Source organism: Dromaius novaehollandiae, chromosome 35 (assembly GCF_036370855.1).
Source record: "Dromaius novaehollandiae isolate bDroNov1 chromosome 35, bDroNov1.hap1, whole genome shotgun sequence".
Classification (NCBI taxonomy): Eukaryota; Metazoa; Chordata; class Aves; order Casuariiformes; family Dromaiidae; genus Dromaius; species Dromaius novaehollandiae.
The window spans coordinates 905,319-930,581 of NC_088134.1; the positions used below are offsets into that span (position 1 = coordinate 905,319).

The 25,263-nt window shown below is 69.9% G+C and overlaps 8 protein-coding genes and 1 non-coding gene across 13 annotated transcripts; 7 read left to right on the forward strand and 2 right to left on the reverse strand.

Moving 5' to 3' along the window:
* Positions 1-45: 45 nt before the first annotated feature.
* BSCL2 (BSCL2 lipid droplet biogenesis associated, seipin) lies at positions 46-2,931 on the forward strand. 2 transcript variants are annotated; one of them, XM_064503248.1, is made up of 11 exons: positions 46-152; positions 601-960; positions 1,034-1,115; positions 1,189-1,332; positions 1,408-1,542; positions 1,735-1,832; positions 1,942-2,083; positions 2,183-2,246; positions 2,316-2,360; positions 2,439-2,522; positions 2,639-2,931. In XM_064503248.1, exons 2-11 carry the CDS (start codon positions 752-754, stop codon positions 2,803-2,805), a joined length of 1,170 nt encoding a protein of 389 aa, XP_064359318.1. In that variant the 5' UTR covers positions 46-152; positions 601-751; the 3' UTR covers positions 2,806-2,931. The 2 variants fall into 2 exon arrangements, with proteins under 2 accessions (XP_064359318.1, XP_064359319.1); XM_064503249.1 differs by lacking the exon at positions 2,316-2,360.
* A 122-nt stretch (positions 2,932-3,053) lies between these two features.
* Positions 3,054-5,011, forward strand: LRRN4CL (LRRN4 C-terminal like). Its single transcript, XM_026119497.2, has 2 exons — positions 3,054-3,771; positions 3,866-5,011. Exons 1-2 carry the CDS (start codon positions 3,198-3,200, stop codon positions 4,582-4,584), a joined length of 1,293 nt encoding a protein of 430 aa, XP_025975282.2. The 5' UTR covers positions 3,054-3,197; the 3' UTR covers positions 4,585-5,011.
* Positions 5,012-5,601: 590 nt separating this feature from the next.
* UBXN1 (UBX domain protein 1) lies at positions 5,602-7,687 on the forward strand. 3 transcript variants are annotated; one of them, XM_026119493.2, is made up of 10 exons: positions 5,602-5,702; positions 5,883-5,969; positions 6,044-6,097; positions 6,178-6,290; positions 6,359-6,437; positions 6,628-6,819; positions 6,949-7,000; positions 7,088-7,204; positions 7,280-7,460; positions 7,531-7,687. In XM_026119493.2, exons 2-10 carry the CDS (start codon positions 5,914-5,916, stop codon positions 7,578-7,580), a joined length of 894 nt encoding a protein of 297 aa, XP_025975278.1. In that variant the 5' UTR covers positions 5,602-5,702; positions 5,883-5,913; the 3' UTR covers positions 7,581-7,687. The 3 variants fall into 3 exon arrangements, with proteins under 3 accessions (XP_025975278.1, XP_025975279.1, XP_064359330.1); XM_026119494.2 differs by having other exon boundaries at positions 7,313-7,460; XM_064503260.1 differs by lacking the exon at positions 6,044-6,097.
* Positions 7,688-9,912: 2,225 nt separating this feature from the next.
* On the reverse strand, positions 9,913-11,727 carry CSKMT (citrate synthase lysine methyltransferase). The gene is made up of 3 exons (XM_026119500.2): positions 11,464-11,727; positions 10,970-11,099; positions 9,913-10,730 (listed from the first exon to the last, which is right to left on the reverse strand). Exons 1-3 carry the CDS (start codon positions 11,725-11,727, stop codon positions 10,087-10,089), a joined length of 1,038 nt encoding a protein of 345 aa, XP_025975285.2. The 3' UTR covers positions 9,913-10,086.
* Positions 11,070-12,746, forward strand: C35H11orf98 (chromosome 35 C11orf98 homolog). Of its 2 annotated transcripts, none has more exons than XM_026119505.2 (4): positions 11,070-11,321; positions 11,918-12,042; positions 12,136-12,233; positions 12,396-12,746. In XM_026119505.2, the coding sequence occupies exons 1-4, from the start codon at positions 11,070-11,072 to the stop codon at positions 12,521-12,523; spliced, it is 603 nt and encodes a 200-aa protein (XP_025975290.1). In that variant the 3' UTR covers positions 12,524-12,746. The 2 variants fall into 2 exon arrangements, with proteins under 2 accessions (XP_025975290.1, XP_025975291.1); XM_026119506.2 differs by lacking the exon at positions 11,070-11,321 and adding an exon at positions 11,659-11,761.
* Positions 11,168-11,302, reverse strand: LOC112994892 (small nucleolar RNA SNORA57). The gene has a single exon (XR_003262048.1). It is a non-coding gene; the product is annotated as a small nucleolar RNA SNORA57 (small nucleolar RNA).
* A 231-nt stretch (positions 12,747-12,977) lies between the features above and the next one.
* On the forward strand, positions 12,978-17,198 carry INTS5 (integrator complex subunit 5). The gene is made up of 2 exons (XM_064503200.1): positions 12,978-13,140; positions 13,553-17,198. Exons 1-2 carry the CDS (start codon positions 13,085-13,087, stop codon positions 16,359-16,361), a joined length of 2,865 nt encoding a protein of 954 aa, XP_064359270.1. The 5' UTR covers positions 12,978-13,084; the 3' UTR covers positions 16,362-17,198.
* A 252-nt stretch (positions 17,199-17,450) lies between these two features.
* On the forward strand, positions 17,451-19,724 carry POLR2G (RNA polymerase II subunit G). Its single transcript, XM_026119501.2, has 8 exons — positions 17,451-17,651; positions 17,912-18,021; positions 18,098-18,257; positions 18,438-18,488; positions 18,625-18,690; positions 19,015-19,086; positions 19,325-19,358; positions 19,517-19,724. The coding sequence occupies exons 1-8, from the start codon at positions 17,460-17,462 to the stop codon at positions 19,528-19,530; spliced, it is 699 nt and encodes a 232-aa protein (XP_025975286.2). The 5' UTR covers positions 17,451-17,459; the 3' UTR covers positions 19,531-19,724.
* A 258-nt stretch (positions 19,725-19,982) lies between these two features.
* Positions 19,983-25,107, forward strand: EEF1G (eukaryotic translation elongation factor 1 gamma). Its single transcript, XM_026119499.2, has 10 exons — positions 19,983-20,142; positions 20,467-20,625; positions 20,751-20,814; positions 21,160-21,302; positions 22,316-22,459; positions 22,596-22,725; positions 23,251-23,437; positions 23,995-24,167; positions 24,257-24,381; positions 24,795-25,107. The coding sequence occupies exons 1-10, from the start codon at positions 20,128-20,130 to the stop codon at positions 24,951-24,953; spliced, it is 1,299 nt and encodes a 432-aa protein (XP_025975284.1). The 5' UTR covers positions 19,983-20,127; the 3' UTR covers positions 24,954-25,107.
* The last annotated feature ends 156 nt before the right edge of the window (positions 25,108-25,263 follow it).

A 25,263-nucleotide genomic window follows, 5' to 3' on the forward strand; every position in this document is an offset into this window, starting at 1 on the left:
CCATGGGGACGGGGCGGGGGCGGGGCCGCCGTCGCGGGTGGCCGCAGTGGGCGGCCCCGGGCCCGGAAGGGGCGGGGCGGCGGGCGGGGCCCAGGCTTCCGAGCGGCGCCGGGCGCGGGTGCGGGACCCCGGCGTCCGAGCGCTGCTGTCGGGTAAAGCACCGTGCCGGGGGGGCTGGACCGGACCGGGTCCCCGGGGTGGCCCCGGCCCCATCGGTCCCTATGGGGATCCCCCAGCTCCACGACTCCCTATGCCCCCCCCAGCCCTGTCGCTCCCTATGGGCCCCCCCGTCTCTCCCTATGGCCCCCCCCGGCCCCGTCGCTCCCTATGGGCCCCCCGTCTCTCCCTATGTTCCCCCCCGGCCCCGTCGCTCCCTATGGCCCCCCCATCTCTCCCTATGGCGCCCCCCCGGCCCCGTCACTCCCTATGCCCCCTGCATCTCTCCCTATGGCCCCCCCGGCTCCCTCACTCCCTATGGGCCCCCCCAGCCCTGCTGCTCTCTGTGCGTGTCCCCCCCCCCCGCCCCGTGCTGCAGTGGGGTGGGACCCAGGGCCTGGGCACCCGCCCAGCCTCCGCTCTGACCCCTGCCCCCCATCGCAGCGCGTGGCGGCCCGCCATGCCCCCGTCGCGCTGACGCCGTGCCGCGGCCCCTGTCCCATGGGGATCGCCCGCGGCCAGCCGGCAGCCAGAGGCCGACGGGGCCGCGCTCCGCTCCCGTGTGGCGGCCTGGGGCCCGAGGCCCCGCGGGGCCATGGCGGGCGGCCCGGGGCCCCTGCTGCAGTGGGCCCAGGAGGTGGGCTCCATGCTGCTGCTGTGGGTCCGGCGCACGGTGCTGCAGACCGCCATCCTCCTCTGCGTGGCCTTGCTGCTCCTCTGGGTCTCCATCTTCCTCTACGGCAGTTTCTACTACTCCTACATGCCCACCGTCAGCTTCGTCAGCCCCGTGCACTACAGCTTCCGGTGAGTGCAGTGCCGGGGACGGGGACGGGCACCCGGGCTGGGCACCCCCGGGCTCACCCCCTCTCCTCGCCAGGACGGATTGCGGCTCGCCCGGGCCTGAGCTCTGCTCTTTCCCCACCGCTAACGTCTCCCTGGTGAAGGGGAACCGGGACAAGGTGAGCGTGGGCCGCTGTGGGGTGTGCCGGGGCGGCTGCGGGGCCGAGGCTGAGCCCTGCCCGCTGTCCCCAGGTGATGATGTACGGGCAGCTGTACCGCATCTCCCTGGAGCTGGAGCTGCCGGAGTCTCCAGTGAACCAGGAGCTGGGCATGTTCATGGTGGTGATGACGTGCTACACCAAGGGGGGCCGAGCCGTGGCCTCCTCTGCCCGGGCAGTGAGTCCTGCGGGGCCGTGGGGGGGAGCCTGCCCTGGCTCCATCCACCCTGCTCCCGCTGTGCTCTGCTCCTAGGCCATGCTGCACTATCGCTCCGGGCTGCTGCGGACGCTCGACACGCTGGCCTTTGCTGGCCTCTTCCTCTCAGGCTTTGCCGAGCAGAAGCAGACGGTGGAGGTGGAGTTGTATTCGGACTACCGCGAGGACTCGGTGAGAGCCGGCTTCGTGGGGAGGCGAGGGACGCGGCACCCCGGCCCTGGGACTGCTGCCTCCTGCTACGTGTAACCGCGCTCCGTCCCCAGCCGGAGCTGGGTCTCCGTGTCTGGGGCGGCTTTGTCCGGGGCCTGGCTGGGGGGAGCGGCGACGGGGCAGCCGTCCCTGCTGACCCGGTCTCGCCCTCAGTACGCCCCGACAGTCGGTGCGGTGCTGGAGATCCAGAGCAAGCGGATCCAGCTCTACGGGGCCCAGCTCCGCATCCACGCTCACTTCACCGGCCTGCGGTGAGCACGGCGGGACGGGATGGGGCAGGATGGGGCGAGTGGGCCGCGTCCCGCCTGCGGGGGCGGGTGCCCAGCCCTCGGGGCCTCTCACCGTGGCTCTCCCACCCAGGTACCTGCTCTACAACTTCCCCGTCACCTCCGCCCTGCTTGGCGTAGCCAGCAACTTCGCCTTCCTCAGTGTCATCGTCCTCTTCAGCTACCTGCAGTGGGTCTGGGGCAGCGTCTGGCCCCGGGAGCCCCTCGCCGTGCAGGTGGGCGCAGACCCCGTTCCCCAGGGCCGGCGTACGAGGGGCACGGGGGGGCCAGGCCCCCCCCGCCAGGCCCTTGCTCACCCCCACTCTGCCCCTCAGACCAGCCCGCGGGATGGGACCAGCCCCCGGCAGCGACGGGAGGAGCCGATGGCGCCCGGGAGAGGTGAGGGGCCGGGCTGGGGCCGCCAGCGTGGCCCCCGCCCTGGCCCTGATGCTGCCGTCTCGCCTGCAGGGCCTGTGGAGGAGCCAGACGCCAAGGGGACGGCCTCGAGCTCGGGTGCCGTGGGCTAGGGCCGGGCCGGCTTCTCCGGAGGGCGAGGGGGTGAGCGCTGCCTGAGCTCTGCTTTCCCCGCAGGTGCCTCGCCGCCGGGAGAGGACGCGGAGGTTATCGGGCCCGTGGCGGACACCGCCCCGTCCAAGGAGTCGGAGATCAGCGAAGGTTTGTGACGCTTCCTCCGGTGGGGAGGGGTCCCTGGCCCCCCGCAACGCCCAGGGCGCTGGCTGTGCAGCCTGTCCCGGGGCGCCTGCCCGCAGCGTTCCCCTCTCTCCCCACAGACACCGAGTTCGAGTCAGTGGACGAGTCTTCCCTGCTCACCGAAGCCAACTTCCCCCCTGTGGAGGAGGGGGGGACCCCGCTGCCGCCCCCCACCGAGGACGGCACGGTACCTGTGCCTGTGCCCGCCCCAGGCCCCCGGCAGCGCCACGCGTGCTCCAGCTCCTGAGAGGCTCGGGGACCCCGTACCGGCCTTGCACTGCCGGGGGGATGCGCCCCCCGCTCCCCCCGGCCCCACGTTTACATTCCTCCCCCCGATCCGCTTGTTGTACAATAAAAAGAACCCTGCTGGTGAGCACGGCGCCGTGTGCGGCTGCGCCGGGGTTCCACTCCATGGGGTGGCCCCGTCCCCGCCGCTGCGCTCTGAGGCCGGCCCCACGGTTCCCCTTTCCGGGAAGCTGGAGCAGGTCGGGGCACTGCAGGGGCAGGCGCTGGACGGGGCCGCAGAGGCGGCTGTTGGCAGCAGCCCCCTCTCGGGGAAAGGGGAGCTGGAGGGTGGGGGCGGCGGGGGCCCCACACCCCAACACGCTGCTGCGGCCCGGGCGCGCATGAGCGCGGTGCATGCCATCGCTCCCACTGGGCCCGGCTCCGGCGCCAGCGGCTGCCGGCCAGCACCGTTCTGCGGCTTCCGCTCATCCTCCCACGCTTGGCCTCGGCTCCTGCTCAGGGAAACCTCTCTGTGGCGCCCTGGGGAGCGGGGCCCCGCGAGAGGCCGAGCCGGCGCCCGTTGTGATCCTGGCCGCGGGGCTGCTCTCCCTCCCGCTCAAGGGTGCCGGGTCGGGGGGGATGGATGGGGCAGAGACGGGGGGCTCCCGCCCTGCTCCTGCCGCACAGGGGCAGCCGCGCCAGATGTGTCAGCCCCTCGGCCGCCAAGGGCTGGGCCGGGACGCTTCCAGGCGGGATGGAAATTGCCCTTATAAGGAGGATGGTTTATTGCAACCACCTGTGGCGGGTCCGGCTGCGGCCCCCCGCTCCTCCCTGCTGGGGATGAGATCAGCGCAGCCGGGGATAAAGTGTGCAGCGGCAGCTGTGGGGGCCGGAGTGGCGCCAGGAGGGAGCCGAGAGCCCGGAGCTGTGCCGGCAGCGAGACTGACAACCGGACACCGTCGCAGTTCACGCGCCCCGACGGACAGCGGTGAGCAGCAGACCGCATGCTGGGGTTCCGTCAGCACCGGGGCAGGGAGGGGGGTGTCTGTCTGTCCCCCCCCCAACACTCTCTTTCTCCGCAGACCCAGCCATGCCGTCCCTGCCGCTGTCGTCCATCGGCCTCCTGCTGCTCCTGGTGCCGGGGGGGACCCCGGCCAGCCGAGGAGGGTCCCCGCCACTGTCACCCCCTGCCGCCGAGGGCAGCGCGGCCGGGCCCCTGCTCTGCGACTACCAGCGCTGCCGGCACCTGCAGCCCCCCTGCGCCGAGCTGCGCAGCAGCGACGGCAGCTGCCTCTGCCCCGGGCTCTCGGGGCCGGGGGTCCCCCCCGAGCCCCCCGAGCTGGCGGCCGTGGTGCTGACGGCGGCGGGTGCCAGCCTCCGCTGGTGCGCCCCTGCCTCGGTGGTGCTCGAGTACCGGGTGCTGGTGGGGGCCCCCGGGCAGCCGCCAGCCCCGGGCCCAGCCCTGCCACCCTCCTTCCGGGCGGCTGCCCTGGGGGGGCTGCGCCCCGACACCCCCTACGTGCTCTGCGTTGTGGCTCACAACGGGGCCGGCGCCAGCCCTACCCCCCCACCCGGGGTGCCGGGGGGGCCCTGCCGTGCTGTCCACACCCCCCCGGACCCCCGACACCTCCTCCCTGCCGCCGCTGCCGTGGCCGGGGCACTGGGGGCTGCCGGGGGCCTGGCCCTGGCCTGGCACTGCTTGCGGCGGCGGTGGGGACGGCAGGGGCTCCCTGTGCCCCCCGCGGGGGGGGCTGGGGACCAGGACCCCCCCAGTGCGCCCTGGGGGGAGCAGCAGCTGTGAGAGGGGCCTGACCCCCCCCCCCCCCGGCCATGGGCACCCTCGTCCCCTCCAGTCCTGCTGCCCCATGGGGACATGCTGAATCCACATGGGGACCCCCGGTCCCCTCCACTGCCCTGACCTATAGGGACACCCTGGCCCCCCCACCCACCCCATGGGCATCCCCCTGCCCTCTTGGCCCCCGGCCTCCCAGCCCTGCTGCTGTGGCTCCCCCCCCGCCCCATGGGACCCCCCCTGCTCAGCCCCCAGCCCAGCTGGCCTGGGCCTCCCCCCATCCCTATTTATTTGCTTGTGCCCCACTGTATCTGGGGGAAGGAAGCGGGGCCCCTGTGCAGGCGGTGGGGGGGCTGTGTGAGGCCACCCCCCCCCCTTGGTGTTTCTTGTCCGAGATGGGAATGAACTGCTGGGAATAAACTGGAAGGCAAACTGGCAGCGTCGTCGTCGTCTCTGCAGGGTCGCGCGGGGACGTGGTGGCCTGGGCACGTGCGGGGCGAGTGCCCGCGTCTGCCTGATACCCCACATCCTGCCTGATGCCCCATGTGTCCCCCCTCCAGGTGCCCTGTATCTCCCCCAGGTACCCCACATTCCACATTCTCCCTCTGTTCCCCCCCAGTTACCCCACATCCTCCCTCCCATCTCCCCCCAGGTACCCCATGTGCCCCCCAGATACCTCCCCAGGTACTCCATATCCACCATATACCGCGCGTCTCCCCTGTTACTGCCCCCGATATCCCACATCCCCCCTGACACCCCACACCTCCTCCTCATATCCCCCAGCTACACGCCCTTCACCTGAGACTCCACATCCCCCTTGCAATGTCCCACCCCGTCGGGCCTGGGGGGGTATTTGGGGTGACTGGGGAGGGATCGGGAGAGTTTGGGGTCAATGGGGTCGTGTGTGGAGGGTCCCCGGTGCCTCCCGGGGGTCCCCACGGCCGCGGGGCTGCCCCCTAACCTCTGCGGCGCCTTTAAGGCGAAGCGGCCGCCGCTGTTGTCTGTCCCTGGGCGGCCGCCGTAGGCAGCGCGGCCACGTGATCCAAACAGAGCGTCCGCGCGAGCCCCGTCGCTTCCGGCGCCGGGCGGACGCCGCAGGGCGGAGGGAGACGGACGCGGGGCCGCCGGTAACCGCGGCCGGGCCGGCGCCGGGACCGGGACCAGGACCGGGACCAGGACCAGGACCTGGAGGCGGGATCCCGGGGCGGGCCAGGGCGTCCCGGCGGGGTGGGGGGGTTCCCGGTCGCGGCGGCGCTCGGTCGCGGAGGTGCCCGGTAACGGCGGCGCCTCGCCTCGCCTCCCCGCAGCGCAGCGGAGCGGGACGGAGTGGAGCCCGCCATGGAGTGCACGGCGCTGGAGACTCTCGTCGAGATGGGCTTCCCGCAGCACCGAGCGTAAGGCGCGGCCCCGGTGCCCCCGGTGCCCCCGGTGGCGCGGGCGCCGCTCACGGCCCGCTGTGCTCTCGCAGGGAGAAGGCCTTGGCGCTCACCGGGAACCAGGGCATCGAGCCGGCCATGGACTGGTGCGTGGCCCCGCGGCCCCGGCCCCGCGGCCCCCGCGGCCCCCCGTGACGCTGCTCCCTCCCGTCCTCCCTCCCCGCAGGCTCGTGGCCCATGAGAACGACCCCGACCTGGACGAGCCCTACGAGGAGCCGCTGCCACGGGGCTCCGTCCCGGCCGTGGAGCCCGCGGCCGCTGGTGGCACTGGCAGAGAAGGTGGGTGGCGGTGGCGGTGCGGGGTGAGTCCACTCGCGGCACCTGCTGACGGTGCCTGGCCCCGGCAGGTACCGGCGGAGATGGCACGCCCGAGGAGGACAGCAAGCAGCCGCTGTCCGAGGAGGAGAGGAAGGAGCAGACTAAGAGGTCGGAGAGGCCCCAGTGCCCCCCTCCTGTCTGGGTGCCCCCCATGCGGGGCAGGATGGGGGTCCTGCCCCGAGCCATGCCACAGCCCCCCTCCCTGGGAGGGTCGACCCGCGGTGGGGGGCAGCTAGGGCCAGCCTGGCCCCCCGGGCTCGCTGCCTCCAGGGTGTCCAGCCCTGCCTGGCACCTGCAGGATGATGGAGCTGATCGCCCAGAAGCAGCGGGAGCGTGAGGAGCGGGAGAAGCGGGAGACAATCGAGCGGGAGAAGCAGCGGCGGAAGCAGGGCCAGGAGCTGTCCCTCATCCGGCAGCGGTTGCAGGAGGAGGAGATGAAGAAGCTGGCGGAGCAGCGGCGCCGCGAGAAGATGGAGGAGAAGCTGGCCAAGTAAGGGAGCGGCAGAGGGAGGGGGTGACGATGGGGGGGGGCGCCTGTGCGGCTGGGCCCCTCCCGGCGGCTGCGGGGCGGTGCAGCGAGCCCCAGCTCACTCTCCATCCTGGCCCTGTTCTGCTGCAGGCAGCGGGTCCGCGAGAAAATCGAGCGGGACAAGGCAGAGCGCGCCAAGAAGGTGAGCGGAGGCCGGGAGCCGGGGTGGCGGCGGGCAAGGTCGCCCCCGTCCCACGCCCGGCCCAAGCTCCAGCTCTTCCCTCCGCAGTTCGGTGCAGGCAGCGGTGCGCAGGGCTCTGCCGAGCCGCCGCCAGCCCCCGTTGTGCCCTCGTCCCCCAGCCAGGAGCCCCCTACCAAGCGGGAGTATGACCAGTGCCGGATCCAGGTAGGGGAGCGTCCGCGCAGGGGGTGTTCTCGGTGCTGGGGGGGGCCGCTGCCTGCTCACGCCCCGGGGCCGCAGGTGCGGCTGCTGGACGGGACCTCGCTGATGCAGACCTTCAAGGCGAAGGAGCAGCTGGCAGCCGTGCGGCTCTACGTGGAGCTGAACCGCAAGGACAGCGAGGAGCCCTTCAGCCTGCTCACCACCTTCCCCCGCCGCGTCTTCACCGAGGAGGACATGGAGAAACCCCTGCAGGAGCTCGGTATGGGGCGCAGAGCCGGGGCGGGAGCTGCGGGGGCCGGCGTTGGCTCAGCCCTGCTCTGTCCCCGCAGGTCTGGTGCCTTCCGCTGTGCTCATCGTGGCCAAGAAGTGCAACAGCTGAAGGCAGCAACCGGAGCCCGCACCAGCCCCGGAGCCCGTCCCGCGGCCCCAAGGTGCTGCGCGCAGCTCCCCTGGCTCCGCCAGGAAATAAACGGTCCCTGTTCCCCACGGCTGCTGCCCCTCACTGGCCCCTCGCGCCATGGGGCTCCCCGGCCAGCATTGCTGGTGCTCTTTAATGCCCGAGTGTCGCCAGGAAGCTCTGGCCGTGCAGCCCGAGGGTTGCGGCACGAGGAGACCAGGGTGGGGTGGGATACAGGGAGACCCAGAGCTGCCTCCCCCCACAGCGCAGGAGCGCGGCCCCCCCCCCCAGCCCTGGGAGGGATCAGGCTGGAGCCCCCTGCCCCGGTGCTCCGGGGCTGGGCTGTTCCCATGGGAACTCCTGCCCTCTTCCCACTGGCCGTTGTTTGGTTTTGGCTGAACGCTGTGTTCTGCGCTAACTGTCCCAGCAGCACGGTGAGCAGCCGGGGGGCTGGTTCCGTCCAGGGAAGCAATCCGGTGCCCAAGACGCTCCTGCGGCTCCCATCTCCTCCCTGTTCACTGGCCGGGACCCTCCAGCTTAAACAGCTGGTTCCTGCCCCTTCTCCCCCCAGGCCAAGCTGGTCCCGTGGGATAGAAGCACACGGACATGGTAGATACAGAAACGCTTTATTTGGCCGCTCTGGAGCGGTGGCGGGTGCAGGGACAAGGCAGCCGGGCGGCGACAGTCACAGTGGAGGCTCCTGGTGCAGAGCCTTCGCTGTTGGCGCCTGCCTGCGGCGCTGGGGCAGCAGCGGTGGCTCCGGCAGCGTTCCGGCTCTGGGGGTGTCGGTCCAGCTCTGGCGGCCCTCAGGGGAGCTTGCGCTGCTGCTTGCCCACGGGGTCCACGAGGATGACGACGCCCCAGCCAGCGACGCCTGGGTGGGGGCCGGGGCACCCGGCGGAGGTGAGACCCCCCTGTGGCTGCCCCCACCCTGGGGGCTGTTGCTATGGTGATTTCCCCCATCCCAGCAGCCCCACTGCCGTGGCAATGCCCCCATCCTACTGTCTGGTTGCCATGGTGAGGGACCCCCCCCCCCATGGCCCCGTTGCCACGGCAAGTCCCCCCTCCTGTCCCAGTGCCATGGCAATACCCCTCCCCCCGTCCCCTTGCCCTGGCGGTGCCTCCTGGTCCCGGAGCCCCGGTGCCATGGCACTGCCCCCTGCCCCCGTCCCGGTCCCCCGCTGCGGCGCTCACCGAGGGCGAAGGTGATCTGGGCGATGGCACCCATGGAGGGGGGGATGCCGCGCTTCATGACCTGCCGCGGGCCCTGGTAGATCCAGAGCCCGGCGAGAAGCAGCCCGACGCCGCTGAGGACGCGGCAGCTCCAGCAGCCGCCGAACAGCGGCTTCGGCGGCGCCGCGCCCGCCTCGGCGCCCGGAGTCATCGCGGCGCTCCCGGCGGAAGTGGCGTGCCGGAAGCGCAGGGGCGCCGGTCCGCCCCGTCACCCGCCCGTGCGCAACCGGCGCCGTCGGCGGGAGGTCCGCGACTGGCGCTGAGGCCGCCCCGGAGGTGGAGCGGCCCCAAAACCCCCTGATTTTGCCCCATCGCCCTGTCCGGGGGGAGGGGGGGCGCAGACCCGGCCGGAGGTGCCCGCGGGACCCGGTGAGTTTATTGCGGACCGGTCACGGGGCGCCCGGCGCCGCCCTCACTTCCTCCAGGGCACCGGCCGCCGCGCCACGTTCTCGTCGGTCTCCGCTGCCTCCCGCAGCGCCGCCATCACCAGCTCGTTGTGGAGCCGCCGCTGGGCCAGGACCTGCGGGCTCCCTTCGGGCAGGGCCTGGGGGCCGGGGCCGGGTGAGGGCAGCCGCCGAGCCCCGGCCCCCCGCCGCGGTACCGGCCGCTCCCTACCTTGAGCTTGTCCTGCCGGCGCTGCTCGCCCGCGCCCACGGCGAGCCAGAGCAGGAGGCCGAGCCCCACGGGCACGGCGCCCCGCGCCAGCGCCCGGCCCCACAGCCGCAGCGTCTCCATGGCGCGGCGCGGCTAGAGCGCCGCTCCCCGCCGCGGAAAGGGAGGGGCGAGGCCACCGCGCCTGCTAGGGAGGGCGCGCTGCGCGTGCCGCTCTGTCGCGGTCCTTAACCATAGAGTTGGCGCGCTGGGCTCCTCAGTACCGGCCGCACCGTAGAGAGCTGCCGGGGGGGCGAGAGGAGGCAGGGTCCCCTCGCCGCTGGGAGCCTGGGTGCGTGGGTCCGTGTCTTGTGTGCATCCAGCCCAGCCCAGCCCCGTTCCTGGCTGCTCAGGCCAAGCTGCCCCCCGCCCCCTCCCCAGACAAGCAGCAGGAGCCCACAGGGGTGAGAACAGAGCGACCAGACCAGGCTGGGGGGTGCTCAGCAGCTTTATTTACTGACCTGCAGCTGCTTGGGGACCCGTCCCCACCCCCCCAGCAGCAGCTGTCCCTGGAGTGTGTCCTTGTCCCCACGAGTGACACTGGAGCATCTCGCAGCACTGCCAGCTGCTCCCCTGCAGCCCAGGGCACTGCGTTTTTCCCTACTCAGTCTCTGGCCGGTTTCTCCACTGTGTAGATGTAGTAGGGGATCCCCCCAGGGATGCCCAGTTCCCGCACACTCACCCCAGCTGCCCCCGCCCACTCCAGGAAGGGCACCCTGGCATCCGGGTCCTCATCTGAGAACTGCAGGAGCTGCCCGCTGGGCTGCAGGGCCCAGAGGCACTCAGCCACCAGCTGCCCCGCGCGGCTGGGCCCGGCCGGGCACCGCAGCAGCGCGTCGCAGGTGCCCTTGTCCAGGACCAGGCGGAGCGAGGCCGGGGCAAAGCCCCCCCCAGCCAGGTCAGTGGCATCTCCCAGGCACAGGTGGATGCGGGACCCGGGGTGCCGGGGTAGGGGTGCCGCACGGAGCAGGCGCTGCAGGGCCGCCAGGGCCGTGGGTGCCGCGTCCAGGCAGCACACATGCACGGGGTGCGGGCAGTCCTGGTAGAGCCCCAGGCCCAGCGCCGAGGTTCCACAGCCCACGTCCAGCACCCGGGCGGCCCTGGGGCCCTGCAGCAGGGGCAGCAGCAGCCCTGCCACCACCTCGTACCCGAAGAACCATTCGAAGTGGCCGGTGGCTCCGGCGCGCTCCCGGCAGGCGTAGAAACGGTCCCAGGCGCTGGGCTGCTCCATGGCCCCCAGCAGGTCACCTGCGGGGAGTAGAGGGGAGCCTGGAGGGCAGTGGCCCCATCTCAGGGTCTTGTAGAGCACTGAAAAGGGGCCAGGGCGAGGCAGAGGGACTGGGTGCCCCACCACAGGGGGAGCAGAGCAGGGCAATGCCCCGTGTGGGGCTGGGGCCGGTGCCCGCTCTGGGGCAAGGAGCTGCCCCACAGGCAGCCCAGGAGCCGTAGGGCCCATCCCCCTCCCGTGCAGGCCCGGGACCACCCACCTGCCGCGGAGCAGAGCCGCCGGGCTGCCCCGCCCCGGGGAATCATTGCCCTCTCCCCCGCGACAGGATCCGGGGCACCGGGCCGGGGCGCAGCGCATTTATGGGCAGCAGCGGCGTCCTCGGGCGGCTCCTGCAGAAGGAAGGAGGCAGCGGTGAGACCGCGGCGGCGACAGGGGCGGCCCGGCGGCGGCCTCGGCCGCGTGTCCCAGCGCGCGAGGATAGGACCGGCGGAGGGAGGCCGCAGGCACCGAAGACTTCGCGCCGGGCGTTGCTCTGCCTCCGCACATCACGGGCCCGGGCACCGCACCGCCCGGGCCCGCCAAGAACGGGAGGCGCCCCAGGATCCCGTCCGGTACTGCGGAGCCCCCGCCCGGCTACGGGCCGTTCCCCTGCGCGGGCTCCCGGTACCGCCTCCTCCCCCAGTACAGGCCCAGATGCCGCCGCCGCCGCCGCCCGCCCCCCATCCCCCAGCGCGGCAATGCAGCACCCCTCACCTCCAGCCCGCGATGGCGGCGCGATGGCCGCGCGGCGACTTTTATAGGGAGAGGCGGCAGGCGCGTGGCGATTCGCCGAGGGGCGGCCAATCCGGGGCAGCTGCGCGCGCGCGGCAGCCAATGGCAGCTCCAGGCTGGAATTCGAAAGGCCGCGTGCGCCACGAGGCGGGGGGTGGTGCTGCTGTTGCCGCCCGGAAGTGGAGGGTGTGTTGACCCGGCCGGAAGTGGTTCTTTGTGCGCACGTGTGCGCGCGCGGGGCGCCATGGGGACCGGAGGGAAGATCAACCGGCCTCGGACGGTGACTGGGGCGGGGCCCGGCCCGGGGTGGGGGGCGGGGGGAGTCTCCTGGCCCTGGGGCTGCCCCGTCCCGCGCCCGGGCCCGGCGCTGGCCTGAGGGGCGGTGTCCGTGGGGCCGGGGCTGCCCGCGTGCTGACGGTGTCTCGTCCTCTCCCAGGAGCTGAAGAAGAAGCTCTTCAAGCGGCGCCGCGTCCTGGGCAGGGAGAAGCGGAGGCGGCGGCGGATCGTGGGGGCGGTGGTGGACGAGGGACTTATCACCATCCACCACCTGCGGAAGCGCCTGTGAGCGAACGGTGTGGCGGGACGGGGGCGGTGGGATGGGGTGTCCCGGGCCCCGCAAGGAGCAGCGCGGGGTGACCCCTCTCCTCGTGGCAGGTCGAGCCCCCGGGCAAACATCACCCTCTCGGGGAAGAAGCGGCGGAAGCTGCTGAAGCAGCTCCAGCACAACGCGAAGGAGAAGGCAGCCATGCAAGGTAACCCACTGCCTCTGCTGCCGGGACCGTTTTGTTCTGTTGCGTTTTTTCCTGCTGCATGTCGATTCGTTTACTTCCCAGCTCGGATCGGATCGTGGCCACCTGGGGCTGTGGTATGCCTACGACGGGGGTCTCTAACTTGTCACCTTTTTTCCGTCTCAGTTGATGTTGCCCCGAAGCCGGCAGAGGTGAATAAAGTTGCCAGGTCTGGCCGGAAGAGATGGAAATTGAGAGTCTCTGAGGACGTGGAGATGACGGACGTAGAGGCTATTTCTGAAGCGAGGAGCTGAATCCTCTCCGACGCCTGGACGTGCGCCACTGGCTGCTTCTCCACCACCCTCTGCTGTGCTGTGGTGGGGGGAAGGAGGGCAGTGTGTTTGCGACCCAGCCGGTGCTGGGGTCACTGTGCCGGGTGCAGAGCGAACGGGCTCCTGCTGGTTGTCTGCGGGCTGATGCAACTGGCAGCCCCCCGGGACGGGGAATGGGCTGTGAAATAAAAGATGTGGGGGAGGCTCTTGGTGTCTGGCTCATCTGCTGGGGGGAGCAGTGGGGCCGCTGGGGGGTGAGGAGCTGCGGGGCTGGGTGGATCCCTGGGAGGGGGGGGCGTGTGGCCTTGGGAGGGGCACCTGGGGGGAGCAGAACGATACTGCCCCGGAACCTTGGTGCGCGGCCGGCGGGGGGGGGGGGGGGGGGGGCGGGGACATGGGGGGGCCGGAACGTTGCTGCCGCGGAACCTTCGTGCGGGGAGGTGCGCGGCGGCGGCGCGAGGAGCCAGCGCGCATGCGCGGAGGCAGTGGCTGCGCGCGGCGGCGGCGGCTTCCCCCCCAGCCGCAGCCCGTTCCCGCCCCGCCATGTCCGCCCTGTGCGACCCCCCCGGCGCCACCAGCCCGCCCCGGCCGCCGCTCAGGTACTGCGGGGCCCCGGGCCGGGACGCGACCCTTCCCCGCGCCCCCCCCTCCGGCACCCGCCTTCCTCGGGACCCCCCCTGCGCTGCCTCCCCGGAACCCGCCTCCCCCAGGGCCCCCCGGCCCCGAGATCTGCCGCCTCCGGGACTCCCCCACGGTCCCTCCCTTCGCGCCCCCGCCCCGGGACCCTCCCCGCTTTCCTCAGCCCCCCCCGGCCGGGTCTCTCCCGTCGGACCCTCCCACGACCCTTCCGGGACTCCGTCAGCGCAGCCCCCCCCCATGACCCCGCCCCCGGGCCCCCTAGGACCCTTGGGCCCCCCTGCCCTGGGTAGGGGCTGTCCCGAGTCCCCATCACAGCCTGGAGGCCTATGGGCCCCCCCGGCTGGGCCCTGACGGCCTCTCCCTGCCCGGCAGCTCCCAGGAGCTGGCGCAGGAGATCAAGGCGTTCCTGAGCGGCGTGGACCCCGTGCACGGCACCAAGCTGACGCTGAAGGAGCATGCCCGCTGCGCCATCCTGCTCCTGCGGAGCCTGCCGCCTGCCCGGCATGCCGTGCTGGAGCACCTCCGCGCCGTCTTCGACGAGCACGTCTGCACCCACCTCCTGGAGCGGGAGAACGGCGAGGCGGGGCTGGGGGTGGCCGCCGGGCGAGCCCCGGGGCCCAGCCTGGACGACGTGGTGCAGGAGGTGCAGCACGTGCTCTCGGACTTTGTGCGGGCCAACCCCAAGGCCTGGGCGCCCGTCGTCTCCGCCTGGTCCATCGACCTCATGGGGCAGCTGAGCAGCAAGTACGCCGGGCGCCACGGCGTGCCCCATGCCTCCAGCCTCAATGAGCTGCTGCAGCTGTGGATGTCCTGCAAGGCCACGCGCACCCTCATGGACATCTACACCCAGTGCCTCTCCTCCATGATCAGCACCTGCCCCGACGCCTGCGTGGACGCCTTGCTGGACACCTCAGTGCAGCACTCCCCCCACTTTGACTGGGTGGTGGCCCACATTGGCTCCTCCTTCCCCAACACCATCATCAGCCGTGTCCTCTCCTGCGGCCTCAAGGACTTCTGCGTTCACGGGGCAGCCCCCGTGGACCTGCTCTTCCCCACCGCTGCCGACAAGCGGGTGCCCAAGATCGCGTCCGTTGTGGGCATCCTGGGCCACTTGGCCTCACGCCACTCGGGCAGCATCAAGCAGGAGCTGCTGCGCATGTTCCACGAGAGCCTGGGCCCCGTGCGGGACCAGCACCAGAAGGCCACGGTGCCGTTCCTGCTCCAGCTGGCCGTGATGTCACCCATGCTGCTGGGCACCATCTCCTCCGAGCTCGTGGACTCCCTCAAGCCCAGCGTCCTCAACCAGCTGCACCAGCACTTCGCCTCGCTGCCCCGCGAGGACCTGGAGAACATGGTGAGCATCGTGGTGCACCTCATCTGCCAGACCTCAGCCGGGGCCTACCGCATCCTCCAGTTCCTGGTGAACACGGCCATGCCAGCCTCCGTCATCACCACGCCGGGGCTGGCCGTGCACGACAGCGTTCGCGAGGCCTGCGACCGTATCATCCAGCTGCTGCTGCTCAACCTGCAGAAGCTGGTGTACAACCGGGGTGCCCCCAGCCTGGGAGACGCCCCACCGCGCCCCGTGCCCTTCCTGGACGAGCTCAAGGGCCACGTGCGGGAGCTGTGCGTGGAGACGCTGCGGCTGGAGCGCAAGCGCTTCCTGTGGCAGCACCAGCTGCTGGGCCTCCTGGCCGTCTACTGCGCGCCCAACTGCGCCACCGATGCCCTCTTCTACCTCCTGACGCTGGCCCGCAGCCAGGAGGAGCTGGGCTTGGCCACGCAGCTCTACGCCGTCCTCAGCTCCTGCATGACCGACCTGCTCCCGGCCACGGTGAAGAAGTGCGTGTGCCAGATCCACGCCGGTGGCCTGCCAGAGCAGCACGTGGTGCAGCTCTTCCACAACCTGGCCCTCATCGTGCAGTGGGAGGGCGAGGGCCCAGCCTCCATGAGCACGCAGCTGGGGGCCGTCCTCTCCCACCACCTCCACGACCTGGGGCAGCTGCTGCTGCACCGCAGCCCCGAGGTGGCGGAGGCCGCCTCGCTGCTGCTCTCCGTCTGCCCCATGCCCCGTGCTGTCCGCCCAGCTCACCTCCTCGTCATCGTCCGCTCCGCCGTGCACCAGTTCTTCCTCGTGCTGCGCCGACAGAGCCCCACCAGCCTCAGCTACAGCAGCCGGCTGCTGGCGCGCCTCAGCGGCACCTCGCCCGCTGCCACGAAGGCCGTGCTGCAGCAGCTGGTGGAGGGAGCCCTGCACCGGGGCAACGCTGAGCTCTTTGGAGGCCTGGGGGAGGCCTCCAGCGGGGACGAGGCTGGGCTGGAGGGGGCCCGGGTCTCCCTGCTGGACACCAACCGCCGCTTCACGGCCGCCGTCAACTTTTCGGGCAGCGTGTGGTCGGTGTTCCACGCCGGGGTGATCGGGCGGGGGCTCAAGCCACCGGTGGCAGCGGGTGGGCGGGCGCCGGAGGAGCTGGCGCACAACGCCCAGAGCTTCCTCAGCCTGCTGCTGCGGTGCTGCCGAGGCGGGCGCTACGGCCTCGCCGAGACCCCCGTCCCGCCAGCGGCGGGCGTCAGCCCTGAGGCGGCCAAGGCGGTGGCGGTGGTGCTGGTGGAGAGCGTGTGCCCGGACGTGACGGGCAGCGAGCTGTGCTGGCCGCCCGAGGAGCACACCCGCAGCACCGTGGAGCGCGACCTGCAGATCTGTCGCCGCTTCCGCGACAACCCCCTGCTCTTCCCGCTGCTGCGGCTGGTGGCGGCCGGGCGGCCAGCCCTCTGCTACTGCTCTGTGCTGCTCCGGGGGCTGCTGGCCACCCTCATGGCTCACTGGGAGGCCTCCCGCGAGAGCGACACCGCCAGCTCCCCCTGGCACCTCCAGGCCTCCTGTGCCCTGGTGGCCTGCATGGCCGAGGGCTCCCTGCTGCCGCCCGTGCTGGGCAACATGCACGAGATCTTCCACCAGCTGGCCCCCTTCGAGGTCCACCTGCTGCTCCTCAGCGTCTGGGACTACATGCGCGACAACAGCCCCCTGCCGCAGAAGTTCACCTTCCAGGCCGACCGTGGCCTCTTCTTCCGGGACTTCTCCCGGGACAGCGACGTGGGGAAGTACCTGGCCGTGCTGCACAGCGTCCTGCACAAGAACATCGACCGCCTTGGCCTGCTGGCCGGCCGCTTCCGCACCTAGCCCCTGCCCCGCGGCTGCCCGTGCCCTGTCCCTCCCGTCCCCTGGCCTTTTCTGTGGCCTTTTCTATGGACCGAACGTTGGACTCTGCGTGGAGCAGCAGCGCGGGTGGACCCGGTGCTCCTCCCCAGCCTGTGGGCTGCTGTGGGGCAGCACCACCCAGGGCTTCGCTTCCCTCGCGGGGCTACTGAGAGCCGTGGGCTTTTCCGTGCCTCTGCGTCGGGAGCAGTCGCTGGCGAGGGCCGCAGACGTGGAGGCGGCGTGGTGCTGCCTGGAGGCTGGAAGGCCCCAGGCCGCCAGGGGCAAGGACGCTCTCCGGCACCTCTCCCCTTTCTGCGCTGGCCCTGGTGCAGCCGAGGCGGAGGTGAGGTGGTCCTGCCCCGGGACCGCGTCGCTCGGGGGTCCCAGGGATGCGGCCACCAAGGGGGCCTGGTTCCGCCAACCCTTTTCTAAACAAAGAGCAGAAGGGAGCGGCGAGCCGTGGCGTCTGTGCAGCCGGGCTGGCGGGGCCCTGGCCACCCCCACTTGCCCCGTGGGGAAGCGGAGCTGGAGCGGAGCTGCCCCGGGCCCTGGCCCCGCTGCAGTGGGAGGTGGCCGAGGGGCTGGGCCGGGAGGGAGCCGGGGGGGGGGGTCATGGTGCTTCCCAGGGGAGCCAGGGAGGTCATGGTGCTTCCCAGGGGTTGGTGATTCCCAGTGCTGCCCCCCCCCCCCCCCCCGCTCTCCTGCAGGCTCCAGCGGGCTGCAGGGCCTAGGGGAGGGGGGACGGGACGACCGGCATGGGCCGGGTCCCACTGCTTTGCCCAGTTTGTTTTTGCACCAATAAAGCCCAGTTTTGCGTCATTTTGTGGCCCGTCAAGCCAGACGTCAACCTGTCCATTGCTGTGAGCCTTCCCATCGCCGCCTCGGCCGGTAGTAGTTACCCTAGCCCCCCCCCGGCCCGCTCCCCGCCCTGTCAATCATCGCCCCCCCCGTCAATCAACTCGCGCGGCCTCCCCTCCCGTCAATCACTCCCAGCCGGGCCAATCACGGTGCGCGCCTACTCTGCAGGCACGCCCCCCGCTGTCCATCAGGGCTCCCGGACATGCCCCGGCGGGGTGGCATATGCGCATGCGCAAGAGGAGGGGGGCGCGGCCCCCTGCCCCAACGTCAGTCTTCAGCGCATGCGCCCGAGCAGCAGGGGCCGGCCTCCGTAAAGGGGCGGGGTTCCCGGCGGGCGGCGGCCAATCAGGGGCGAGCTCGCGGCCCGAGCGTTCGTTCCGGTCCGGCGGCGGGAGCGGGAGGATGTTCTATCATGTGGGTGGCGGGGGCGGCTGGGACCGGGACCGGGACCGGGACCGGGACCAGGAGCGGGGCGGGGGGGAACCGGGGGACGGACACCGGCCAGTTTCGGGGGGGTTGTGGCAGGCTCCGGGGGTCCCGGTTGAGGGGCGGCCTCCCCGGGGCGTCCGGGGCTGGGTCCCTTGCGGGGGGTCGTGGCGTGGGGGTTATCTCGGGGTCCCGCTGGTCCGGGAGGAGCTGTTCCCGGTCCCCGTGTCGTCCCCCTCCCCTCGCAGATCTCCCTGGAGCACGAGATCCTCCTGCACCCGCGGTACTTCGGGCCCAACCTGCTCAACACCGTCAAGCAGAAGCTCTTCACTGAGGTGGAGGGGACGTGCACGGGCAAGTGAGTGCGGGGAGGGGGTGGGGGTCCCGCCTGCCCCCGGGGTGCTCTGACCCCCTGCGCGCCCCTCTCCTTGCAGGTACGGCTTCGTCATTGCCGTCACCACCATCGACAACATCGGCGCTGGCGTCATCCAGCCAGGACGCGGCTTCGTCCTTTACCCTGTCAAGTACAAGGCCATCGTCTTCCGCCCCTTCAAGGGGGAGGTGGTGGACGCTGTGGTGACGCAAGTGAACAAGGTGACAGAGGCTCTGTCCTGGCATGGATGGAGTCCCCTGGGGGGGGGGGGCAGGGGGGCAGACCCCCAGCACCAGGCTGGGCTGGGAGGAACCGCTGAATTTGGCGTTGTCTCCAGGCGAGACATCGTCAGCTCCCCTTGCCTCTGTCCTGCTGCTGAGGGAGCTGTCTCCCCTCTCCAGGTTGGGCTCTTCACGGAGATCGGCCCCATGTCCTGCTTCATCTCCCGCCACGTAAGTGCCAGGGCGAGGCATGATCCCCTCGCTGCCCCGGGTCTGAGCGGAAGGAGGATGGGAGCACCCGTCTGCAGCAGGGGCGATGCGGATCTGGGGGCTCACGAGTCCTTCCTGACTCCTCGTCTCTTCTCAGTCCATCCCCTCTGAGATGGAGTTCGACCCCAACTCCAACCCTCCTTGCTACAAGACGGTAGATGAGGTGCGTGCTTGGCTGCAGTGGGGACACGGAGCCCCAGGCACGGTTGTGGGGGAGCCCTGGCTCAGACTCTGGGGAAGTCACGGGGTACAGAGGGCTGCTGCCCCGCTCTCAGCAGCTCCTCAGGGCTGGGGCCCCCTGGGGCAACTCCTCGTCTGTTCTGCCCCCTCCTGAAAAGCCCTTTGGGCTCTGGGGTGGGAGCACCCATCACTGGTGTTCGGTACTCGTCTCCGCTCAGCCTCCTCCCGCGCTCGCGAGAGAGCTGGGACGGGGCGGAGGGTGCTCCCCCTCCTGATGGGCTCTGATCCCAGCCCTGCGTGTCCTCAGGACATCGTGATCCAGCAGGACGACGAGATCCGCCTGAAGATCGTGGGGACGCGGGTGGATAAGAACGACATCGTGAGTGCCGCAGGCAGCACTGGCGGGGCTCCCCGCCACGGTGGGGGGCCGGGAACGGGTGGGGCCTCTGGCTTTGCATGCGTGCGGGGGCTTCCCACGACTGCAGCGAGACAGCTCCTGGTTTCCTCCACCTGGAAACTGGCCGGTGTGCTGGTGCCGCTGGGCTCCGAGGGGCGCAGGGTGGCCGGCGGAGCATCCTCTCCTTGCTGCAGCATCCACAGGTCTGTTTCTCTCCCAGTTTGCCATCGGCTCCCTCATGGATGATTACCTAGGTGAGTCCCACGGCCACTGCGCCACGTCGCCCGGGGGGAGCGCGGTTCCTGCGGGCAGCCGTCTGGGTCCTGGGGAACGGCTCGTGGGAGGGAGCGGGCTGGGCTGCAGGGTGCCAGCTGCTCCAGGCTTCACCTCCTTCTCCCTGCGTTCCCTTCAGGTCTTGTGAGCTGAAGTGTGACTGTTCTCTGAGTGGCGGCTGGGCCCCGAGGCGATGGGCCTCTGCTGCCTCCCGCGCCGTGGTGGCGGGACACGCGCGGTGGTGCCCAGCGGACATGGGGAGCAGAGCAGAGGGCACCCGATTACCAGCCTGGCTTCCCTCTGCTCTTTAACCGTTTCCCAATAAACGATTCTTTATTTTTTAATAAGCAGCCTTGTGTCTTAACGGCCAGCTTCTGCTGGAGGAGCGCGTGGTTGGGGATGGCCCACTGGAGCCTGTGCTGAGGCCCCCGGCAAGGGAGCGGCCCGGGGCACCGGGGGGTAACGGTAACGGAAGGGGGGCGAGGAGAGGGGCTCACCAGAAGCGTCGCCGCTTTAAGACACCTTGCCCGTTTTAATGCTGTGAGCGTACTGCGCCTGCGTGAGGTGCGGGGCGTATCCACGACGACGTTCCTCCCTCCCCCGTGACGTTGCACGGCACGGTCCCTTCCCGGTCGTTTCTCAGTTTCGCTTTACGGCTCGTGTGCCTCAAGTGCTGTACGTTGGCTCGTCTGCCAGCACTTCGGGGCTTTACGGCTGCGCGCAGCTCCCTCTGTCTCTCCGCTCGCCAAGATGGCCGTGGCCGGGGTGAGCGCGGCAGCTCCGTGCTGTATCCGCCGCCATCCGCTGCCGCCCGGGAGCCGCGGCACCGCCGCGACGGGCTGCGGGTGGGGGCGCGGCGCGGGCGGGGCTGGAGTCGGGCGCGGGGCTCGGGGGCTGCGCCGGGGAGGCGGCCCGGGGGACCGGAGCGGGCCTGGGGGGGCGGGTGCAGGCCGGGGGGTCCCGGTGGGGGGGACCGGGCCGGGCGGGCAGCGGTGTCCGGGGGGGCTCCGTGCTGCGCCGGGCCGGGGCGGTGGGGCCGGGGCGGGGGCGGCTGGCTCCGGCCCGTCACGGCCCGCCGCTCCCCCGCAGACTCTCTACACCTATCCTGAGAACTGGCGGGCCTTCAAAGCCCTCATCGCTGCCCAGTACAGCGGGGCCAAGATCAAGGTCCTCTCCAGCCCACCCCACTTCCACTTCGGCCAGACCAACAAGACCCCCGAATTCCTGAAGAAGTTCCCCGTGGGGAAGGTGAGTGCCTGTGGCACGGGTCAGCCTGCCCCGTGCCCCTGGGGCGGCTGCGGGGAGCCAGGGACGCCCCGGGGGGGCCCACACTTCGGCCGCTCCGCTGCCAACGGTGCGGTCTCTCTCCCTAGGTTCCGGCCTTTGAGGGCGATGACGGTTTCTGTGTGTTTGAGAGTAACGCCATTGCGTATTATGGTAATCGCCGGCTTCTTTGTCTTGGGCTTGGGGGCACAGCCGGGGGGCGGTCGGGGTGTGGAGCCTCTTGTGGGCTCCTCCGGTCTCCTTGCCGGTGTTAAGCCCCCTCTGCGCATCCTGCTGCAGCTGCTGTCTTTCCAGGGTCGGTTCTTTCTGTCTTCTCTCTTCTGGTTTGGATGGGGAAGTGGTGTCCTGATGAGGCCAGGAACAGGAACTGCTCTTTGGTGGGGCGTGGTGCTGCAGGTTCCCTGGGGGGACGCATAGCGCAGTTCTGCCCTTGGTGCTGGGGGTGGGGGGGTCCTTGCGGACGCTGGGCCCTGATGGGCTGCGGGTTTTTGTTTTCAGTCAGTAACGACGAGCTGCGAGGCGCCACCAAGGAGACGGCTGCCGAGATTGTCCAGTGGGTGAACTTCGCCGACAGCGACATCGTTCCCCCCGCCAGCACCTGGGTGTTCCCCACGCTGGGCATCATGCACTACAACAAGCAGGTCGGTGTGCAGCGGGGAGCCTTTGCTGCCCTCCGCTTGGGAGGCCGGGAGGCAGCCCTGCTTCCCCAAGGGCACTGAGGAGACTGCAGGCTTGCGGCTTCTGCTGCCGGGCGCGGAAGCCTCCCTTCTTCGGGAATTGTCGCTCCCTGAACCTGCCGCGTCTGCAGGGAGGCAGGTCTGGGGTAGGGGCGGAACTCTTGACGGAAATCTGGCCCGAGGAGAGGTGGCAGCTGGCTGTGTGGTGTCTCTGCACCCCTGTCCCTCTCCCTCGTGTGCTGCTTGTTAAAAAACGTCATTTTTTTCCGTTGCAATGGCTGTTGGGGCTGGGGGGCTGTCAGGTTCCTCCGGCTGACCCAGGGGTCCGTGGAGCGCTCGTATCCCCGGGGCAGCACACACTGCACTGTCTGCCAGGGCGGGTGTGCTTGACCTGTTCCTCCCAGGGGAGGGACCAGAGCTGGGCTCAAGGGGATCCCTTCTCCAGCCCAGCTTTGGAGGAGACCACCCAAGAGGTGCTGCCGGCTCCTCACTAACTCCCAAGGCTCTTTGTATATTAAGGCTGGACGCAGTTGCTGGCGTCGTGGGAGGGAGGAAGAGGAGCTGTGGTATCCGGTGGGACTCTAAATGCTGAGGCTCACGGTCTGCGGATGCAGCATCCTGGCTTTGCTGGGCTGCTGCATGCTGGGGCAGCAGCTGGGCTTCACGGGTCCTGCAGGAAACACAACAGGATCTCCAGAAAGGTTGCAAGACTTGTCATTCGTGACCTGGAAAAAGGAGAGGGGCAAGAGTCCCCTGTTTGTGGGGAGCTGTTCCCTTGCTGACAGTGCTTTAAGATGACTTGTTTACAGCTGGCCCAGCAGCAGCCAGTGATGCCTCTTCCAGCGCTGGGGCTCTGCGCTGATCCGCCCTGGGAGAGAAGGGTTTGGAAGGAGCAGGTCGCATCCGCTCTGCGTGCAGCGGGAGCAGGTGTCTGCCCGTGCCCCTGACGGGGGCTGACTGTCTCTGTGCCTCCCCAGGCCACGGAGTTCGCGAAGGAGGAGGTGAAGCGGGTCCTGGGGATCCTGGATTCCCACCTGAAAACCCAGACGTTTCTGGTGGGAGAGCGCATCTCGCTGGCTGACATCACGGTGGTGTGCACCCTCCTGTGGCTCTACAAGCAGGTGGGAAGCCTGGCGCGGGGGGCCTGGCTGGGGCTCAGTCGGGCTGTGGCCAGCGCTGTGCGTCGGAGGCCCCTCAGTGCTGAGGGGCTGCGTCAGTTCCGCCTCCGCAGTCCTAACCCGGCTCCCCACGCTGCAGGTGCTGGAACCGGCTTTCCGGCAACCCTACGTGAACGTCAACCGCTGGTTCGTGACCTGCCTCAACCAGCCGCAGTTCAAAGCTGTGCTGGGTGACGTGAAGCTCTGCGAGAAGATGGCTCAGTTTGATGGTGAGGGGGTGGCTCTTGGCCTCGCGTGTGGGGATCTGTGTCCTGGTGCTGGTGGGTCCCTGCCTGATCCGTGGGTACTGGGGAGACGGCCTGGAGATGGCTGTGGCATGCGGAAGGCAGGGCCCTGCTTCCCACTGGTGGCTAGGCAGTCCCAGCCCCCCTACCAAGGGCAGCCCTGCTGGGCCCGTGCCCTCTGTTTGCTCTGTCCGTCTCTGGGATGACAGCGCTCCGTGTCGGAGCGGCCAGGGCTGGAGAGGGGGTGGAGAGGACGCCTCTTCATCCCAGAGGTTGTGGCAGCTACTGCCTGAGGCGCTGAAGAGGAGTCCTGGCTTCAGTCCCATCTCTTGGGCCCAGCAGCTCCTGCCCTGGAAGCAGGACGGTCCCAGGCCTTGCTGGTGGGAGTGGAGGGCTGAGGTCTGGTACCGGTAGGGGACTGGTGGTTCTGTTCTCTGTGGGAACTCCCCCTCTTCCTTAGGGTCAGATTCAGGGGGAGAGGGGAACTGACTGCCCTTGTCCTGGCCGCAGCCAAGAAATTCGCTGAGAACCAGCCCAAGAAAGACACTCCGAAGAAGGAAAAGCCGGCTAAGGAGGAGAAGAAGCAGGAGAAGAAGGAAGAGAAGAAGCCAGCACCCGAGGAAGAGCTGGATGAGTGTGACCAGGCCCTGGCTGCTGAGCCCAAATCCAAGGATCCTTTTGCACACCTGCCCAAGAGGTGAGGGCCCTGCATGGGGTACTGCTGCTGCAGGGGGAAGTGAAGGCTCCGTCATGGCGCGGGTGGAGCCCAGGGGGGCTCCCCAACGTCCCCCCACCACGCAGGCCATAGAGCCGCCTGCGTCTCCGCTTCCCCCTCTGCTGCGGCTGGCCTCTTTGGGCTGGCCGCCACCAGCACTTGTTTGTGCCAGAGACAGTGGGGATGCAGCCAGCCCCCTCCCTGCGACGGGCCGCATGGAAAAGGGCAAAGCTGCTTTTCCAGAACAGCGAGGGGGAGGGGGAGGCGGAGGCGGAGCAGGGCTGGGCGCTCCCCGTCTCCGCTTCCAGCAAGGCTGGAGTCCCTCCGCTCTGGCAGCCCCTGCCTGAAACCCGAGCTGCTGGCAGCCCCGGCTGTCCCGTCTCCTCCGGCCACCAGAGAGCAGCCGCCGGGTGCGGGCCTGGGCTGCGTCTCTCACCCCGCCGAGCGCGGCAAGGCGCCGGGAGAGGGCGTGCGGGCGAGCACGGCGCTCCGCGCTCGGGGCTGGGAAGTCCCTGCCTGAGAGCTGTGCTCTGCCACAGTCCCTTCGTCATGGACGAGTTCAAGCGGAAATATTCTAACGAAGACACGCTGACCGTGGCCCTGCCCCACTTCTGGGAGCACTTTGACAAGGAGGGCTGGTCGATTTGGTATGCAGAGTACCGCTTCCCTGAGGAGCTGACCCAGACTTTCATGAGCTGTAACCTCATCACAGGTGAGACTGCTGCACTGCTCCTTTCCCAGGGCTCGTTGCCTCGGGCACTGCCAGACGCATCCCGACTGACTACTGCTCCTCTTTTCCAGGCATGTTCCAGCGTCTGGACAAGCTGCGTAAAAACGCCTTTGCCAGTGTCATCCTCTTTGGTACCAACAACGACAGCAGCATCTCCGGTGTCTGGGTCTTCCGGGGCCAGGAGCTGGCCTTTCCGGTGAGCATCCGAGCCTCCGCCTGCATGGTGCCAGGGGAGCAGTCCTAGCCCTGTGAGGTGTCTGCTTACCCTGGAGGGTCACCTTCGTCCCACGTGTGACCTGGAGCTGGTTCGTGAGTCCCCTGGCTGTGCTGGGAGATGGTGGTTGGCTTGTATTTGGGCTGTTCTCAGCCCTCTGTTGCCTTTGGGATCTGTCTTTCCTTGTCCTGCCAAAAAGAGAAGGATCAGGTCTTTGCAATCTGGTTTCTGCCTCTCGCTTCTGGGAGCAGCTGGGCCTGGGGATAGGCAGAAACTGGGGAGCCAGGCGATGCAAGGAGCGCATCCCTCCTCCCAGGGAGAGAGAGGGGGCTGGAGGGCTGTGGCTTAAGCCTGCCTTTTTGTGGTGCTGACCTCTCCTGCAACCTCTGTTCCAGCTGAGTCCGGACTGGCAGGTGGATTACGAGTCCTACACCTGGAGGAAGCTGGACAGCGACAGTGAGGAGTGCAAGATCCTGGTCAAGGAGTATTTCATGTGGGAGGGAGATTTCAAACATGTTGGCAAATCCTTCAACCAGGGCAAGATCTTCAAATGAGGCTGCTGCTGTGTGCAGCACTGCACGGACTGACCGCGGAGGGTAAGGCCTGGTGGCTAGAGCGCTCCCAGGCTGCTGGGAGCTGGTCTTTGAGGTGGGGACTGGGACAAACATCTGTGACCCAAACAAAAATAAAACCCCAGATGTGCTAGTATCCAGGCTCTGTTGTGCGTGAGCAGGTGGGTGGATGGCACTGGAAGACCCTGGCGTCCCTGCTCGTGCCGAATCTTTTCCCAGGCGGAGAAGCGACTGAGCCAAGACCCCTCCCGGGGGTGGGAGGCTTGTGCTGGCTGGGCCGCGCTCCCTGGGG

Bases quoted from the DNA above. Each gene is read 5' to 3' on its own strand.
- UBXN1 (XM_026119493.2), top strand. From the start codon at position 5,914: ATGGAGTGCACGGCGCTGGAGACTCTCGTCGAGATGGGCTTCCCGCAG. The intron at 5,970-6,043 runs GTAAGGCGCGGC...GTGCTCTCGCAG, and splicing joins GGCTTCCCGCAGCACCGAGC to GGAGAAGGCCTTGGCGCTCA. The intron at 6,820-6,948 runs GTAAGGGAGCGG...GTTCTGCTGCAG, and splicing joins ATGGAGGAGAAGCTGGCCAA to GCAGCGGGTCCGCGAGAAAA.
- EEF1G (XM_026119499.2), top strand. The intron at 21,303-22,315 runs GTCGGTGTGCAG...GTGCCTCCCCAG, and splicing joins TCATGCACTACAACAAGCAG to GCCACGGAGTTCGCGAAGGA. The intron at 24,168-24,256 runs GTGAGACTGCTG...CCTCTTTTCCAG, and splicing joins GAGCTGTAACCTCATCACAG to GCATGTTCCAGCGTCTGGAC.
- C35H11orf98 (XM_026119505.2), top strand. From the start codon at position 11,070: ATGGGCAGCAGCGGCGTCCTCGGGCGGCTCCTGCAGAAGGAAGGAGGC. The intron at 11,322-11,917 runs GTACTGCGGAGC...GTCCTCTCCCAG, and splicing joins GCGCCCCAGGATCCCGTCCG to GAGCTGAAGAAGAAGCTCTT. The intron at 12,043-12,135 runs GTGAGCGAACGG...TCCTCGTGGCAG, and splicing joins CACCACCTGCGGAAGCGCCT to GTCGAGCCCCCGGGCAAACA.
- BSCL2 (XM_064503248.1), top strand. From the start codon at position 752: ATGGCGGGCGGCCCGGGGCCCCTGCTGCAGTGGGCCCAGGAGGTGGGC. The intron at 1,543-1,734 runs GTGAGAGCCGGC...TCTCGCCCTCAG, and splicing joins CGGACTACCGCGAGGACTCG to TACGCCCCGACAGTCGGTGC. The intron at 2,247-2,315 runs GTGAGGGGCCGG...TCTCGCCTGCAG, and splicing joins GCCGATGGCGCCCGGGAGAG to GGCCTGTGGAGGAGCCAGAC.
- CSKMT (XM_026119500.2), bottom strand. From the start codon at position 11,727: ATGGCGCCCCGCGCGCGCACACGTGCGCACAAAGAACCACTTCCGGCC. The intron at 11,100-11,463 runs GTGAGGGGTGCT...TTCCTTCTGCAG, and splicing joins GCCGCCATCGCGGGCTGGAG to GAGCCGCCCGAGGACGCCGC. The intron at 10,731-10,969 runs GTGGGTGGTCCC...TACTCCCCGCAG, and splicing joins GCGGCTCTGCTCCGCGGCAG to GTGACCTGCTGGGGGCCATG.
- POLR2G (XM_026119501.2), top strand. From the start codon at position 17,460: ATGCGCATGCGCAAGAGGAGGGGGGCGCGGCCCCCTGCCCCAACGTCA. The intron at 17,652-17,911 runs GTGGGTGGCGGG...CTCCCCTCGCAG, and splicing joins GCGGGAGGATGTTCTATCAT to ATCTCCCTGGAGCACGAGAT. The intron at 18,691-19,014 runs GTGCGTGCTTGG...GCGTGTCCTCAG, and splicing joins GCTACAAGACGGTAGATGAG to GACATCGTGATCCAGCAGGA.
- INTS5 (XM_064503200.1), top strand. From the start codon at position 13,085: ATGTCCGCCCTGTGCGACCCCCCCGGCGCCACCAGCCCGCCCCGGCCG. The intron at 13,141-13,552 runs GTACTGCGGGGC...CCTGCCCGGCAG, and splicing joins CCGCCCCGGCCGCCGCTCAG to CTCCCAGGAGCTGGCGCAGG.
- LRRN4CL (XM_026119497.2), top strand. From the start codon at position 3,198: ATGCCATCGCTCCCACTGGGCCCGGCTCCGGCGCCAGCGGCTGCCGGC. The intron at 3,772-3,865 runs GTGAGCAGCAGA...CTTTCTCCGCAG, and splicing joins ACGCGCCCCGACGGACAGCG to ACCCAGCCATGCCGTCCCTG.